Source organism: Gymnogyps californianus, chromosome 23 (assembly GCF_018139145.2).
Source record: "Gymnogyps californianus isolate 813 chromosome 23, ASM1813914v2, whole genome shotgun sequence".
In the NCBI taxonomy this organism is placed as follows: Eukaryota; Metazoa; Chordata; class Aves; order Accipitriformes; family Cathartidae; genus Gymnogyps; species Gymnogyps californianus.
In genome coordinates, this window is record NC_059493.1 from 2,448,348 (window position 1) to 2,464,814 (window position 16,467).

General features: G+C 39.9%; 1 protein-coding gene across 2 annotated transcripts in view; it reads right to left on the minus strand.

The window, feature by feature from the left end:
• The window catches only part of KCNU1 (potassium calcium-activated channel subfamily U member 1), an 86,068-nt gene that overhangs the window by 30,465 nt on the left and 39,136 nt on the right, over positions 1 to 16,467 (minus strand). Inside the window, exons 11-21 of one of the 2 annotated variants that reach the window (XM_050910215.1) lie at positions 16,255 to 16,346; positions 15,491 to 15,601; positions 13,893 to 13,998; positions 12,763 to 12,845; positions 11,824 to 11,893; positions 11,230 to 11,385; positions 9,158 to 9,270; positions 8,987 to 9,055; positions 6,988 to 7,077; positions 6,755 to 6,855; positions 2,769 to 2,865 (exon numbers count right to left, since the gene is read on the minus strand). In XM_050910215.1, the coding sequence (XP_050766172.1) occupies positions 2,769 to 2,865; positions 6,755 to 6,855; positions 6,988 to 7,077; positions 8,987 to 9,055; positions 9,158 to 9,270; positions 11,230 to 11,385; positions 11,824 to 11,893; positions 12,763 to 12,845; positions 13,893 to 13,998; positions 15,491 to 15,601; positions 16,255 to 16,346 (1,088 nt within the window). The remainder of the gene's footprint in view (positions 1 to 2,768; positions 2,866 to 6,754; positions 6,856 to 6,987; positions 7,078 to 8,986; positions 9,056 to 9,157; positions 9,271 to 11,229; positions 11,386 to 11,823; positions 11,894 to 12,762; positions 12,846 to 13,892; positions 13,999 to 15,490; positions 15,602 to 16,254; positions 16,347 to 16,467) is intronic. The other variant, XR_007767648.1, reaches the window with a different exon arrangement.

Genomic DNA, 16,467 nt, shown 5'->3' on the forward strand with positions numbered 1-16,467 from the left:
ACATACCAGACTTAATACGTGCAATATGACGGAAGATATCTTTCATTAAAATAGTCTAGGACATCAGCAATATTGGCAAGACTTGAACCAAGTGTGTGTTTTGAGTTTTATAATAGGCCATGCCTAATTCTTTCCCACTATACTGTACTGAATTTCCCTGAATTATGGTTTGATTACATTTTTCACTGATTAGCCCGCATGCAAATCTTGTCTCAATCTCAGATGCAAATTTCTGTTTAAAAAAAATAATTGGAATTTAAGTATTTAGCTGGCTAAATGTCCCAATAAACACAGATATTTTCAAAGGACCCTATAAATGGGCAAGAGGGTAAGTATCCAAGTAATTTTAAAAGCACTGCCTGCTGCACACAGTGGAAGTAATCCCTATTGTATATCCAGAGAACCCTGGAAATGAGACTTGCGTTAAAACGTCTACCTTCCCTGGATCAGATTGATCAGTTTACCATCCTAAGTCAAATGGAGCAGAGATTTGAACCTGGAGCTCCCCTTGGTCACCGTCCTAACTATCCTAATTTGGAAGCAAAAGGTCAGTGTTAGCTTTTCTATTAGCAGAACACCCCAGGTGGAAAACCTCACCTTAATCTGAAAGTGGGCAATTGGATCCAATTCTATTTTTGGTTTAAATAATAAAAAAATATTTGGGATTAATTTGAGAACTCTAATGTTATGAAGAGTCAGCCCCAAAGAGCTGTATTTTGTATTGTTTCCTCTATGACTTTCGATACCTCATTTCAACCTTTCCTACTTCCCTTTGCCTTCCCACTCTTTGTCTGCTCTTTCTATTTAGACTGAGAGCTTTTTAAGGCAGAAACTGCCTTTTACCCATGCACATATACAGCATCCAGCCTAATAGGATCCCAGTCCCAGTAGAAGCCTCAAGGCACTGCTATAATACAAATAATAAATACTGCAACTAATAATAACAGTACAGTAAAATGTCCTCCCCAGGGAAGTGTTGGAAGACCAGTCCCTGGTGTCATTTAAAACTAAACACCAGAAAACATACCTGCACTGCCTGGATAGAATATAGAGTCCTTATGATATGGTGATGAGGGAGAATCTTGATGGGGATGGGAACAATTATTTATCTGCATATTTGGCTATTTCTTTAGGGGATTTCAAAATATCTCTTAGTAACATTTTTGTTCCTCACTGCTAAGCAGCAGTAGAGATCTCGGGGAAAATAAATAAATAAATAAGAAATATATAATCCCCAAGGTGTAATCCCGGAGTATGGAAACTCACTTCACTTAAATACCTCCCTCTGGCATAATTGACTTTTCATGTGCATGTTAATAATGATATTTCAGCAGGTTGTGAGGGCTTGTTCTTCTCCCCCCCAACCCCCTTTGGTAAATTATGTTATTGGGCATGAGGAGGGGGAGGGACACATTATAAATCTAATTATGTTTTCATTTATATTTAACAAGTCAGCACAATCTGGTAGTACGCATGTATGTATTTACTGTGCAGTCCCAATATTTACAGCTGACCTAATCAGTTGTAGGACAGCAGCACTGAGCAACATTTTATTGTCCCGATACCATGTATGTGCTGGGGACAGCTGCTAAGATGCAAAGCTCTCCAGAGGACACCTTAGAGTCCTTGCCATACTGACATTTGCCTTTGCTGCTGAAGCACAAGATAGGGTTTTGGAGGGAGGGGAGACATCATTTAAGCAGCCTCTTCAGTTCTACAGCAGCTGCAAACTGCTCACAAGCAGAAACAAGGCAAGAAAGACTAGTTTGTGCATCTCTTCCCCTACTAGGTTCCTGTTTACTCCCTGTATATTCTGGTATGACGCTGTTTGCCAATATGTCCTGTCACCCTCTCTAGTGGATGCTTTGGAAGAGCGGAACAGCTTGCTATTACTGACAGCTCAGTATCAGACCATGATACCCTTCCTTATGCTGAATGCAGCAGCTCAGGTTAGGAGGAGTCCCAGTGCAAGTCAACTGGACTGGCAAACTAAGTACACTGTAGATAAGAATACTGCAATTCACACCTTGCCTTAGACAGCAGATAACTATGTTCTGCCACCAGTTTGTAAACCCTGCTGGGAAGTCAGATTCCTCTGGCTAGGAAGAATTTAGATGGCCTAGAAAGGACTCCTCTAGCATGTGTTACTGACGCTAGAGAGAAAGGCTGTAGCGTGTGATTTCTCCTGGATCTCCATTTGCCTTTAGAGCAAACTTCTTTTAGAGTATACCAGAGTTTGCTACTCTTCCAGGTTGCTGCCAGTGTCACACTGCAATTAAATATCTGAGCAAAGAGCAAATCTTGGTGGTGGCTGTTCATGTTCCTACCCCTAGCTGCTCCTGCCTCCACTCTGCTCTCTCAGAAGGAGCCAAATAAAATGCGCTCATGACTCAGCTGTTCAGTGGTGGTATCATTGGGCTTCTGTCTGGAAGGCAGTGAGCACTTTCAGGAGGTGTACCAATCCCTTCCTTCTCCTTCCCCTTGTTCCTCCACAGTGGTACCAGGAGTTCACAGCACAGGCTTTGTGCTTGCAGAAGAGTATGAGAGGCTAAGGATTTGGATGCATAGGCATAAGTTGCATTTTCTACGCTGTTCAATTAATCAACATAGGGAGAAGCCATAAACCATCCACTTCAACCACAACCACCAACAATAGCAGAAGAATTAGTAAAGAGGTGCACCCTGCTGTTCCCACCTTCCACACAAATTCTCAGTAAGTCAGTCCAGGAAGTGCCTGCTCAGCATACACACAGCTTTACATTTCTTACCCATTAACAAAACTCCGAGGTGGAAGAACACCAAGGGACCTTGACTTTGCAGGCTCTCCATCTGAAACATGTGGTTCTCTATAGAATTTCAGTTTCTCTGAAACAAAGGCAATGAAACAGAATTGGGTTCCTTTTGTATAGCCTTCAGTTGCATTTAGATTGTGTCTGCAAATGGCTACCATGGTATTTGAGGATTCTGTGGGAGCTTCAGAAATGCTAGACAAAGGAGCTCTGAGTAATTGGTTATTCATACTAACTGCTCAGAAATACAGCACAGCTTAATAAAATAGTAATTCCATCTAGTATGCATAAAACAGTCTTAAATATGGTGAGCACTACATACTTAACACACCATTTCATTCCAAAGGGAGCTCTTTTTCTTTGTGAGGTTCTTGTGTTGGAATCCAGAAGCTAAAACTCACCCAGAACTGCTGAGTTTTTCCCCCAAAGCGAAGGAAACCTTTGTCACTTCTGCAGTTGGAGGCACAGATGAAGGAAGCATACCCTCAACACATAGCCAACTTGTGTGACCTGTAAGACCTTTGTTCTCTCATTTTGCATGGGAAAGAACAAGATGTGTTCTCGACTAGAGAGAATCACAGCTTACATTTGAAAAGGAGGTGGTCCCAGGGCTGGTCCTGAAGGGGGTTAGCGGGTTTCTGGGCTGGTCCTGTAGGAAGGGGAAAGTCCAAGGTGCATGGGGGTGCTGGGGCTGGGCCTGTCCTTAAAAGTGTGGAGGAGGAGGATCCTGGTCCTGCAGGGAAGAAGGCATGCTCTAAGTGCTCCATGAAAACATGGTCCTCCATATAAGGGAAAAAAAAAAAGCCAGAGGGTAGGAAGAGTTCATACTGTGTACTTGTACCGTCCTCATACTTGTCATAAGTGACTTGCAATTATTTATGACGCCAAACCATTTTTAAATTCCTCAGTTTCCCATCAGGAAATCAAAATTCAGAAAGGCTAAGCGGCCTAAAGTCCCAGATTGAATCTGAGGAAGCAGATAAGAAAATGAGCTCAAGTTTCCCAAATCCTAAAGTAGCTATTTAACAGCTGGAACATCTTTTCTCTGACACTTGATCTAGTCCTTTCTGGGCCATAATCTGAGGTCATGGGCCATTAAGTCCAGCGTTATAACACCAGGCAGTGATTTGAGGATGTACAGCAGCACCCTCTGAGATTTTTTAAGAGCACCAGAGCCTACCTACATCTCCTGCTTTTCACAGTGATGTAGCTGGTTCAGGATGCATGGTGTTACTCCTCACACTCCCCGGTCTGTATCTTTGTTGCTAATCTGCATTCCTCCCCTTGTCAGCATTTGACAGGAGGCACAGCAAAGCTCTCCATGTCCCACGTGTCTAAACATGTCCAACGCATACAGATGGGAAAGGAAAGGTTGGACTGGAGGAACATTCAGACACAAGTATCTTTTTATCTCACAAACTGATAGATGAACCCTCTCACATACCCTTAACTTTCTGGTGATGTCATAACTATTGCCAAACCACACTAACCCAGATGAAACAGCTAGCAATTCCAAACATACCCCTGGCAGAGAAAGGGACATCTCTCTGAATAGGTGATTTGTCAACCTCAAGCTGTAATTGTGCTACACAGGTGTGCTAAAAGCAGGTGCATTTAGTCCTAGTAACAGGATACCATTTTCTACAGCGCTGTGTTCAATGAGGTGGGAGTTGGACGGGTAGAGAGAGCTCTCTGAGGATGCTACATGCCACTCGATTCCTCTAGGTCAAGCTTAATGGAAGTATCATAAGTCAAGTCAGAGGATGAATATTCAGAACAGCTTGTCTTATGCAGGCACTAGTAAGTATTGAGAGAACTCTCTTACGGTCTTCTAAACCAAGATACTTGGCCAACTCCACAGAGCTGGGCTCAGTCCCAGCCTTTATCACAGACTTCCTGGGTTACTGTGAACAACCTGTGCAGGGCCGGACTGCCCAGGGCAGCTCTGAGGTGCTGCAGAGATGCAGAACAGGCAGAAAAGCTCTCATTTCACTCTCACTGCCTGACCAGGTCCTGAAGGGGGGCAGGGTGTCATTGTCTCAAGAAGCCCTATTGCCTCTTAATACATATCTGATGATTAAAAAAAAATAATCTAGTAATAGTAATAGCTTTTGATTAAGTCTGGATGATAAAGGAAAAAATAGCCTTTGTTTTCTGTTCTGACTGTACTCTGGTATGCCATTTACACTCCTGTTCAAATGATAATAGTAGCTCCTTTGACTAAAGCTCGCAATCTGTGAGGCTCCTGTATTAGTTTTTAGATTCATGACAATGAACTTGCTTTTTGCCAACTAAATCTCCCTATTTCCACTGCAGGTACTGGAGGTATACTTATCTCCACTAGTTGGGGTCTCTTCCATCTAACCTTCCCCTTACCTCCCTCACAATGAGTTTGGAAGAATCCAGAACATCACATACCACTTAAACTACATCATATGGAGAGTGGAGGAATGAACCAAAGTGCTTATAATTAAGCTCTGTTTTGCTCTGATACATCCAGAATCCTAGGGGAAACCAATGGCAAGGTCTTACGCCTGGCAAAGCTCCTGATCCACCTCAGGCAACTACTCTCTCTACAGTATAACTGGTGCAGAACTGCAGATTTGCAAACAACTGCTTTTTATTAATGCACATCTATACTGAAACGTCATCTTGTCCTTTTAAAAATCTAAGATTGCCTAGGAAACAAGAAGAAAACCAACCAGGTGGAGAGCTCCTACAGTGTCAATGTCTTTCTATTCATTTGCCATTGACTTTTATTAAGATGCCTTTGCAGTTTATGGAAGTGTCTTTTCTTGGAGGAAGCTGGCTTTCAGGGACCTTAGTTACATCTATGCTAAGTGTGTTGGACTGAAAATGGGCTCCAGCTTCTCTTTCTACATGACATTACTACATGGAGTCCTCCAGGTGTCAGCATGTTTGTGCTTGTTCACTCAGTCTGGCTGAGCACAGTGTGAATGAGTTTTGCCTTTATCTCAACCATCTGCAGTTCAGAGGCATGTTTTGTAACGGGGCTTGGCTGCCATCTGCTGCTTAAAGGATTTGCAAGTGTTTGAAATACAAGTAGGCATGCATGCGTACAATCACATTTAATAGAAAGCTCCTTGTCCACTCTTTAAAGCAAAGCACCATCTCCATGGAGGGGAGACACTAGCAGAGAAGTTTACAGGAGCCTAGAAGAGGTGTACATTTTGGCCTTAAACGCTTAATGAACATGCAGCAAGCTTCGATTTGGTGTAGTTACACATAGATCTGAGAGGCTGTTCTCTATTTCAACAGAAAACTAACACCTAACAAAACCTCACATCTTCAAAATGGAGTTTGAGGTGAAGAAGGAATAAGTTGCTCTGCTTAGGGTTAGATGTTACCATGATTAATCTGTTCTCTCCATCCAGCTAAGATTTGAAGTCCTCAGAGCAAACGTCATTAAGTGTTGCTATACAACTTGTACAACCTCAAAAACATTTATCTGACTTCATGTTTAAGGCTTTATATTCTCATGATGACAAAGATCTAGACACACTTCCTCAGGGAATTCTGACCAAGAATCTAGTACAAACCAGACACAAAATTCTGGTTTTATCCAGCTGTAGTTTTCGCTTCAATTACACACATGCTACAGTAGTAAGACACATTTGGTTCAGTCTGCAGTTAAAGAACAGCATTCTGTGATAAACCTGTTAACAAGTAGAGTGAAAATCTTGAACAAGGTATATTCTGTCCTACTCTTTTTTTAGCCAAGAAGCTTTGACTCCTAAAGAAAAGCATAAATTCGAAGCATTTAAAGTATAATCATAATCTATAAGACTTACTAGTATCATCAGAAAACTCCCTATTTTATCAGGTAAGTAAAGGGCTGAGTATTCCATCCTACCCTTCTAGAGAAGGAGTTAATAAAAATACAATTAACAGCTATTCCTTCAACCATTTTTTTTAAATGAGAAACAGATTTTAACAAAAATTACCTGAGAAAGGTTTTGAGTAGAGTCTGCTTTTACACTGACATTTTTTAATCTGCTGTGGATCCTGTATATCACTGTGACAGGCTTTACAATAGAACTGTGCCCTAGAAAACAAAAGTGAATTAGGCAGAACTGAATTGTGTTTAACTGATGACAGAATAAATGCACTCATCGGCTCTTGAAAGTTTTTCTGTTCTAGACCTTTATTCAACAAAACAGCAATAGGGGAATCTTACCTTTTGACTTCTGCCAGGGAATGAGCAATAAAAAAGCCCATCGTATTCCGATGAAGCTTTATCTGCGCAGATGGATTGATCAGGATAGCACTGTATTGAGAAACAATCAAAAGAGTAATCACAGTTTGTCTATCTGTCGACATTTTTCGCCTCTGTTGTGCGAATTCAGACTATATGATCATAACAGTTTCCTCTCACCTCACAATCTTACATTAATCCTCTTTGTTATAGCTTCTGTGACTTATGAGAGACGAGACATGAAAAAGTTAACATCCTTTTTCAATAGCATAAAGGGAATTTACTGCCCACAAAAACCTGGGGGAGCAGTGGAATAACATGCAAATCAGCTTTTGTTAGGATTTCTGCAGTTTATTCAACTCAGGCTCCTGAGGATTTGGCGGCTTTTTTTTGTAATTAATTTGCTAAATTGTAAACTTCATATGAAACAGGTGCTTTCACTTCCACCACATTATTTTTGAACATGTTTAATGTAATAAAATAATTCATAGTTTATTGCAGCCTGGATGGGCCATTTCACTGAAAATCCTAAATACTCACACTTAAAATACAAGTTCTGTGCAACTGAAGATATTATGTGTAGGGTTTGAGGTATCTGCTCTAATGCTGAACATGACAGATAAAACAAGGGGAGGAAACCTTATTTTCTAATGGTTCCCCCTCCAGAATAAGTATCCCTGCTGGCCTGCCTTAAGCACATCTATGTTGAATCCCCTGCAACATCATTAAATTTACCAGTTTCCCCTACAAAGACCACTCAAGGTACCTGCTCAGTCCAAATTCCTATTGCTTTCAACCCAGTTTTAATGAATATTGGTAGCGTGAATGGCATAGGGAAAGGTGACAAGGTTAACATTTTTCTTCCACACAAGAGAAGGCCTGTACTCAGCTCCTCCAGATTCATGGCTCAGAGGACAAACAAAACATGAATGACTACATTTATTACTACAGATATTGTAGCAACATCTAGAGGTCCTGCTTTTAGAAGAGGTATTTCTTCTGTGCCAACTGTTGTGTAAAGAAAGCAAAAATATAGCCTCTATATCTCAAAGAGCATGCAGCTTCCTTTTCCCTCTTGCTTTCTCTTTTCATCATTTTATTTCCAGCCAGCCAACGTATGAACTCAAGGAAGAATAGATTGAGTTGTGGCCTGTTTTCCATTAGTGCTAAGCAACTACATCTACTGACTTCTTTCAGTGTAGAGTTCATTCAACACTTCTGGAAGAGAGCCCCAATGTATTCCTCACAGCAGTGTTTCCCTACAACCCTCTGTTTTCAGAGTTTCTATTCTACAGTTTCGTCAAAACAGCCATTTCCTTTATAAAAGTGGAAAGAGAAATAATTGCACTCAATAGTCTGCATTTTCTGGGCGATTCCTCAAGCTTTTTAAAGATCTATGGCACTTATTTATTCCCCTTTCTGAACTAGTTCCAGCTTCCCCATTAGGATGTCTTGTATTTCATCATTAGAACAGACAGAGTGTTATCTGGCCCAGGACCAGATCAGCTTCAGAGAGCAAAAGCTCTGCTGCCAGCATTGACAAATTATCCCTTTATGACAATGCTTTATAGCATTTAGGAGCCTCTGTAAACTCGTGTGGCTAAAAAAAAAAAAAAAAGAGGAGGTGTTTCCTTTACCAATGAAAATAAATATGCTTGTGTCACCCCAAATCAAAGTGAGCCCTATGCTGTTTGCATATGGAACAGAAGGTAAGAATGGTGTTTCATCTCCCATCTCTTGCCTGATTATCTGTGAGAAAAGAGGAGGCAGAAGAGATTGTTGTATATGGTAAAATTCACCCCAGCACTTAAGTAACCAGTAATGACATCTTGATCCTGTCTCCTAAATACTGTGCATAGGAAGATGAGAGGTGTATAAAACCTGTGCAGACCCTGGGGCATGTTTCTTCTGAGTTCTTTGGAAATTGTTAGTTTGGAATTAGTTGACTTCTTACTAGAAGAGAAGTATCCCAGACAATTACCTCTCCCCTTGACTGCCAAATTTGAGTTCAATTCCCAAGAGGACAAGGTTCAGTTTTACAAAGCACAACCTGGGGAAAGAAAGCAAGCCACAGTTAGTCACAATATCTCTGTACTGTGAAGACACATCTGGAAGGAAATAACAGAAAAAGAACCACATCTGTACCACATACCGACAAACCTCTATAAAAGTCATGTCTGCAAAATCATTGGAGAGCTGAGAAGTCATTACTTTGTAGTCTTTGTCTTCCAGAAGCATTTTGTCCTTCAAATATTTTCTCTTTGTCTAAAAGAATCAACCATAAAGACAATGTATTTATTGAAAGGCAAAGCAAGTAGTTTATGTAATCTAACACTGAGCCGATACTCTAACGCCACAGGGTATTAGATCAAAGGCTCTTAGTTACTGGAACAGAATGACATCAGCTGTATGTTGTCAGAGACAATATTGTGTTAATAAACAACAGACCAGGGAAAGTCTCAACCCTTCTAGACACTTCCAATTTATATTATCATCGAAGAACAGGTGTTATTACTGCATACAAATAAAGTTACAGGGAAATTTCATGACTGCAAAGTATTGGGAGTCCATTATTTGATGAAAGTTACACCTTACTTTGCAGTAAGAGTAACCTGCCTCCTTAGTTATTCAAATGAGGACTGGTCTTGTGTTAAGTTTTACCAATCATAAATACAGTTATTAGAGGTGTGATTTATTGCTGAGCTGTGGTCGTCTACTCCAGTATAAGCACTTTTTTTTTTCCCCCTTTGGTAGTTGTGTGACTAGGGGCAGGTTGTTTATACCTCGGTAGTCAAAGCAGCAAAACATTCTACTGCTTACAGCTCCTTCAGGTTTTAGACTGCCACTTATTGTGTCACAGTATATGCTATTCTCTTGGCATACGAATGCCTTCCACATAAAACTTAATAGGCTACCAAAAATGTGTAAAAAAGTGTTGCTTTCCACATAAATATTATTTAATGGATTTTGACATAAAAGTCTTTTTTCCAATTTAAAAAGTTTGCTGAGTTTTTGTAGTATCCTTAAAAAAACCCCCTTAAAATATCAGTTTTGCTAGCTTTGCCGTGTCTGTGAAATATTTGGACTTGAATGAAACAGCACGTGTCAATGAAAAAACACTCTAACAAGCAGTTGAATTCTACATACACCTTCTGCATTGATAAACTCTGTATTTATTTCACCTGATATCTATTTAGTTTGTCTAAATTAATTATGTGAATGTAAAGTCCCTGAAGAGAGAAATAGCAGTCAAATTCTTTTGTGCAGGAGATTAATGTAAAGTATCACATATAGCCACTAGGTGATAGCAAAAGCATGTCCACTGCAGGACTAGCAAGCCTGAGACTCGTTCAGGCAATGTCATGCCTAATAGTTCTGTCTTTTTATGTTTTTATTAAATCTTCTGGTATTGATTTGGAAATATCTGAGCAACTTGTGTACTGTAAAGCTAATATGTAGTTTATCAATTTTGCGTTGTAGCAGGTACTGATGAGGAAAGACAGATAAAAGGAGGATAAGTTTGGATCACCTTCCTTGCAGAGAGATGACAGGATTTCTAATTGTCACTGTTCTTGTATAAATTACTCCATAAGACCCAATGAAAGAAATAAATAAGCCTAAAAGGATACTGAAGAAAAGCATGCTATTAACTGGAAAGGGTACATTGGACTGATTTTCAGCCCATTTTTGGGGGTGTCAAGCAGGAGTGGTTCTGCTGAAGTGCTTTAAGCACAGATTCAAATTATGAATGCCAGACAGAATGGAATCAAGCACAGACGCAGAGAAGCTAACAAGATCCATACTGTGCAGTAACCAAAATTGATTTACTGTGTTCTCTCAGAGGCAGTGGAGCACCAGCATCACATTATTGCTTTTGAACCTATAGCAAGATGTTTCCATGTATCAGCTAAATGCAGCAGCATAGCTTGCTATGGGCCATCCTTTGCTTTGGCACCTCCTTGCACGCTACTGTAAAATGCATCCTTATGTTCTTTTGCTTTGGCATGCTCTAGAGCACTCTTTTCACCTCTTGCACTGAATTCAAGTATTAAATTAGAAATACTCTGTTAGGTTTTCTTGCCTTCTGTGCCAACCTTAATTCCAGTATGATCAAGATAAGCTTCAAAAGACCTGGCTGCAGTTTCTACTCAGAAGTCAGGCACATATTTCAGAGAAGATCCCACTGGGCTGTATTCACATTATTCAGACAAGCGAAGGACGTACCTCAGTATCCTCTTTCATAATGAACAAATGGGTTAGGAGAGTAGACAAACCAGGAACAAGGCAGCTTTGTGCTACGAAGCCTAGCTTCAGTTCAGCGAAACAGATGATGCTGTCTCCCATCCTCCAGTCCCAGTTGGGAATGTTTGGCAGGTATACCTGTTTTAGAGTAGGAAAGTGATTACAGATCAGCACAGAGATAGGCAAGGCCACAACGTTCCTGTAAAATGATGATTCTTGTCTTTCTTGCCTTCATCATTTTTTTTTTTTTTTTTTTTAAATCTGTGCTGGAATATGCTAGCAGATAGCTAAGTGGACTTCTGAGGTTCTTTGGGTGGGTTTGGTTTTTTTAGGGTTTTTTTTTTTTTTTTGAACATTAAATGTGCATTTGCTGACAACTTTGACAAAAAGAACAAAACCAAAAAGTTATTCTTTATTTTTAGTAATGTTAAAAGATATTCTAGATAGGTTAGTAACTGGATGAGTAAGAGACACTGGATAAAGATCCTGTTTTTATAAAAGGCAGAAATTTTTGATTCCATAAAGGCCAGAATTTCAACTGTGACAACCTGCATGACAGACAAACAATTGTGATACCTTGTTACAAGACTGAATTATCTGTAAAATTACTCTCGTGTTCGGGTAGTGATTCTTGATAGACAGCACTCTGTACAAAAGATATAATTTCTGATTAATATGCTTGGTTCTGGCTAGGGTCTCATTTTTCAAGTCAGACTAGTTTACTCTGGCAGACAGCAACTGGAGAGTAGTGACAAAGAATGGCATATGACCCAATGCCCATATCTGGGACCTCTACACTTTAAGCACATCCAACTCCACTATCTGGAGAGGAAGGCAGTCACCATCAAAAGATTTGAAGATCATGGTGCAAGGCCTGGACACAGGGTGAAGAATCATACCTGTATCTCACTAAAAGTCTAGAGCTAAGAAAAGCAACAACTATGAATATTACTTGCTTCCCCAATTCCACCTGTAAATTTCATTCATAAACTAGTATCTCCACTTTGGTAGATGCCCAACAAATAGAAAATAAAGATAATCCAATTTGGAACTTGGACTTCTGGATTGTTTTTGGGGTATGCTAATGATGCCATCAGATTCACACAATCCAGCAGTACTAAGGGAGTCCCCAGTTCAAGTCTGCCCAGTACGAAGAGGTGTAGAATTGTCAGACCTGACAGCAGAGCTGCACCAGACAGTAGTGTGCAACTCTCTCCGGTGTAAAGGAGCCAGACTCCTTGACTGCTAATATTCAGGATATTGAAGAAGGTAATTACACCATATTTAGTAACATTATATTCTGTATGGGGTTGCAAGGCTGCACAGCTGCTACCTGTCTCAATCCTTCAACACATCTGATAAAATCATAGCAGAAAGCAGTCAGCTGGCTTTCAGAGTTCTCCAGGCAGAAAAAAATGTGACAGGACAAATATGTTCCCCTGCCAGCAGCACTATCTGTGTCACTGTTAATATCAATCAGATAGAGAATGAAAGCACTGGAGTATCTCATCCTACCTCATGATATTGGAAGTATCTTCAGTATAAGGTTGTGGAGAGTGAACATCTGCTAGAATGAGACAAGCATTCGCAGATTCCATCTGTATCCCAGGAGAGAAGAGTTAAATCAGGGTTTAACCCCATATGAAGTACAACAATCTCCGACAGCGAGCTGATTTAGTGGCACGTCTTTAGTTAAAAACATAAGATCATCATGATCCTATTACGTGGAGTTGTACACATGCCTGAACGTTTCAACAGTGATGCAGCTTCAGTCAAACATACAGTATGTAAAGCATATTTCTATTTTCAAAGTGCTGGAACACATGAAATTTTTAAGTTTCTAGTGCTAACATCTTCCTAGAAGAGGTTACAAAATAGGCAGCTTTGCTATATTCTTTCCCAGCAAAGTCCAGCCGAAGCACTTCAAGGGTCAATATCTGGGCAGGTCAGAAGACCTCTGTCTCAGTCATCTAATCAATACTAGGGCTGTGTAATGAAGTCGTTAACAACAACAAAAAGTTTCATTTATGGTGGAGGTTTTATAGTCTGCTGGGAACTGGGTCAAGATCTACCACTGTATTTCGGATAGGATACTAACAAATAGAAACCACACTAAAGTTAAAGCCAGTGGTGGTTTTTTGTTTGTTGGTAGTGTTGTTGGGTTTTTTTTTTTTCCCCCTTTAATCCAGGTCCATTCCTTCTGCTTCTATTGGAATATTTTACTGAGTCTTCGCTATTTCAAAACACGAGGTCTCTCCTTTTCTGGACATCCATGCATGAGATTCAAATATGATGCACGCTCTAAGCTAAGGGCTATTCCAATTTTTTAATTTCCAGAAATGCTGCACTCCATAATATTCCTCTTTCAAAACCAGATGATCACAGTTTGGCTTTCCCCTTTATTTTTCCTGCTTCAGTCCTTGAAAAATTTATAGCCTGAAAAGTCTTATGCTTGACTCTTGCATTCTCAGTTCCCATGAGTGATACGTTGGTATGCAAAAGGTACCACTAAAATAAGCCGAGCTGCTTGAAGTGTAAATCTCAACATGAATTGAGTAAATGCAGCTCAAGCATCCTTTCATAAGGGACAAGATTTTCACAAGGTTGGCTTACCTACAAGAAAGGGCAAATGATGAAGTTCTTACCCCAACTCTCTTCAGATCTTCAGAGTTTAGTGCAGAGCCATAAAAGAAAGTAGTGTAGGCTGAATAGCATTTGAACACAGCTTCCAGCTCCAGACTAGGAAGAGACCTATTCAATACAAACAACGGGGGGGGGGGGGGGGAAATCCATCAATCTCTCATAATTACATTCTCTACAAGTCTCCATTTCTCAGAGAAGCTATTTGCCATAACTACTTGCTGTTTAAAAAAAGCTACAGGGATTTTGGCAGCTCAGTTAAAGTACATAGTTTAGATTTTAATGAAAACAAGCTTTTATAAAACTTAACAGTCATGGAAATGTTTCCTGGATTTTTCCTGTCTTCTGCTCTTGTCATTATTTTTTCATGAGTATCATTCCACAGCCATCCATGCAACTCTAATTTTACAGCTCACTGTTACTCCACGAGAGTCAGGAAATGACACTTCCTAGGGCTTGATTCTGCATTTTCTTTTCAAATGAAACTGCTGAACTTCAACTTTCTCTCTAACTCAAGTGTTATTTTCCTATTCAATGTGTGCAAACTGTATCTCATCCAGGAACTTCTGTAACATTTTCTCCTATGTGAGCTGTACAATACTTTATCAAGATATTCCTACATTGATCCCAGTAATTTAGCATGCCCTGTAGGAAGGTATCCAAGACAGGAGTTGGAAAATCCACCCATTCTCTGAGCAGTTTGTTTCAGTGATTATTAATCACTTCTCACTTTCGAAAATGTATGCCTTGCTTCTTGAGTTTGCTCGACTTCTAACTCTAGTTATTAGCTTTTGTTATGCCTATCTTTTCCAGATTAAAGAACATTTTTATACTGGTTGTGAAGCTACTTCGGCACTTCAATTGAGCCAAACTCCCTATCCTATTCGTCCTGTTACACGAAACAAACTGAACTCCACATCTCTTCCTCTAAAGCACTTTTTCCTGTCTTTGAACCATTCCTGTACCTCATTTCCATGCATCCTCAATTCAACAGCTCTCTCAAAATGTCATGGCATTTCAAAAGAGATGCCTATAATATTCTGCTCACCTCTTGCCCCACCTCCACTGCATTCCAAGGTAAAATTGTGTTTGTGCTCCCAGTAATCACTTCCCTCTGAAGCTTCTGCTTTCAGAAACATGTCTAATAGCTTCAGCTAGGCAGAAGAGGGGATCTGACAGGACAGTTGAAAGGCCTGATATTTTTGGCACAGGAAAGTGGCTTCACTTTCCTCCCTTTGCTATACACCAGCATGACCAAGTGGAAGTTACACATTTTCTCCCCAGGATGAAAAAATGTATAGGAAATTGAGACAGCTGACAACTATTTGATTGCCAGACTTGGCAAGACTTAAAGTCGGGTATATCTGGCAAAGCTAGCTTACTATGCAATTTACAGGGAAACATTTTTTTTTTTTAATTGATCACAACAGAAAACATTTTATCATGAACATTCCAGCATGAAAGCTTCATTGCTACAATTTGGTTTGTAACTCCCATTAATTAGTTACACAGCATTGCTTTCCTTTACTTTCAGATCTCCTACATTTCCCTTAAGTGTTCAGGGAATCAAAGTGAAATATCTCAGAGAAATAAGGATACTTACTCTCCCAGAAAAAGGATTTCTGTGCAAACGTTTCCCTTGTCCTGAAGCAAAAAGTCTCGTAGGAATGTAGTGACACTCTCCAGAGTGATATTACCACAGACAACAATATAGCTACAGGAAGAGATCAAGCAAGATCTATCACTTTGAAACAGTACAATGGTTGTTGCAAAGCTGACATTGTATGAAACTACACACCTGCTTGTAGTATATTAAGCCCAGTAATGCAGAAGACAGTTTGTGTTTTTGGTTTGATGGAAATTTCATCGATTGTGACTACGTACTTCAGGAGTTATTTTGGAAAGGAAGAGGAACTGTAAGTGTTCGCAGCAGTGAATGGTAGACATTCCAAAAACAGAGTCATAGAAGGAACTTTATAAGACCTGGTTAAAGTTGTACCTGCCCAATCCTGTGAGTGGTCAAAAAACCAAACCAAAACAAAACCCAAAACGCCAAACCAAAAAAACCCCCAACAAAACCAAACCAAACTACACCACCACTACCAGTGAGGTCTCTTCAATCTCTAAGTTAAGCTATCATGTCAGCTAGCTTCTCTTCCTTTGGAAATAAAGCCGATGCTGAATAGTGCTGCTGACAAGGTTTATTCACTCAGTCTTGAGGTAAGGATCAACCAAGAGTAAGTTTCGGGATATCATTTAAGTTACTACAGGAAGCTTTATTTAGCTTATTATTTCTGCTGAGCTGGTTCCCAGCCTAGTCACTGACCTGATTTTTATTTTCCAAAGACAAATAGCAACCATACTTACTTTTTCCCACTCACCACTTCATAGGAGGATTTGTAATTTTTATGGCTTTCAACAATTTCCACAACTTCAGGGATAAAGTTTGCAAATAATACCTAAGACATCAAGAAAAATCATCTTTCTCAGAGCCAATTCTGTCTCTCCTAACCAGGATAAATTAACTTGTGAGAGTTTACAACAATGGGAAATTTACTTCGGATTCCTAAAATCACTGGC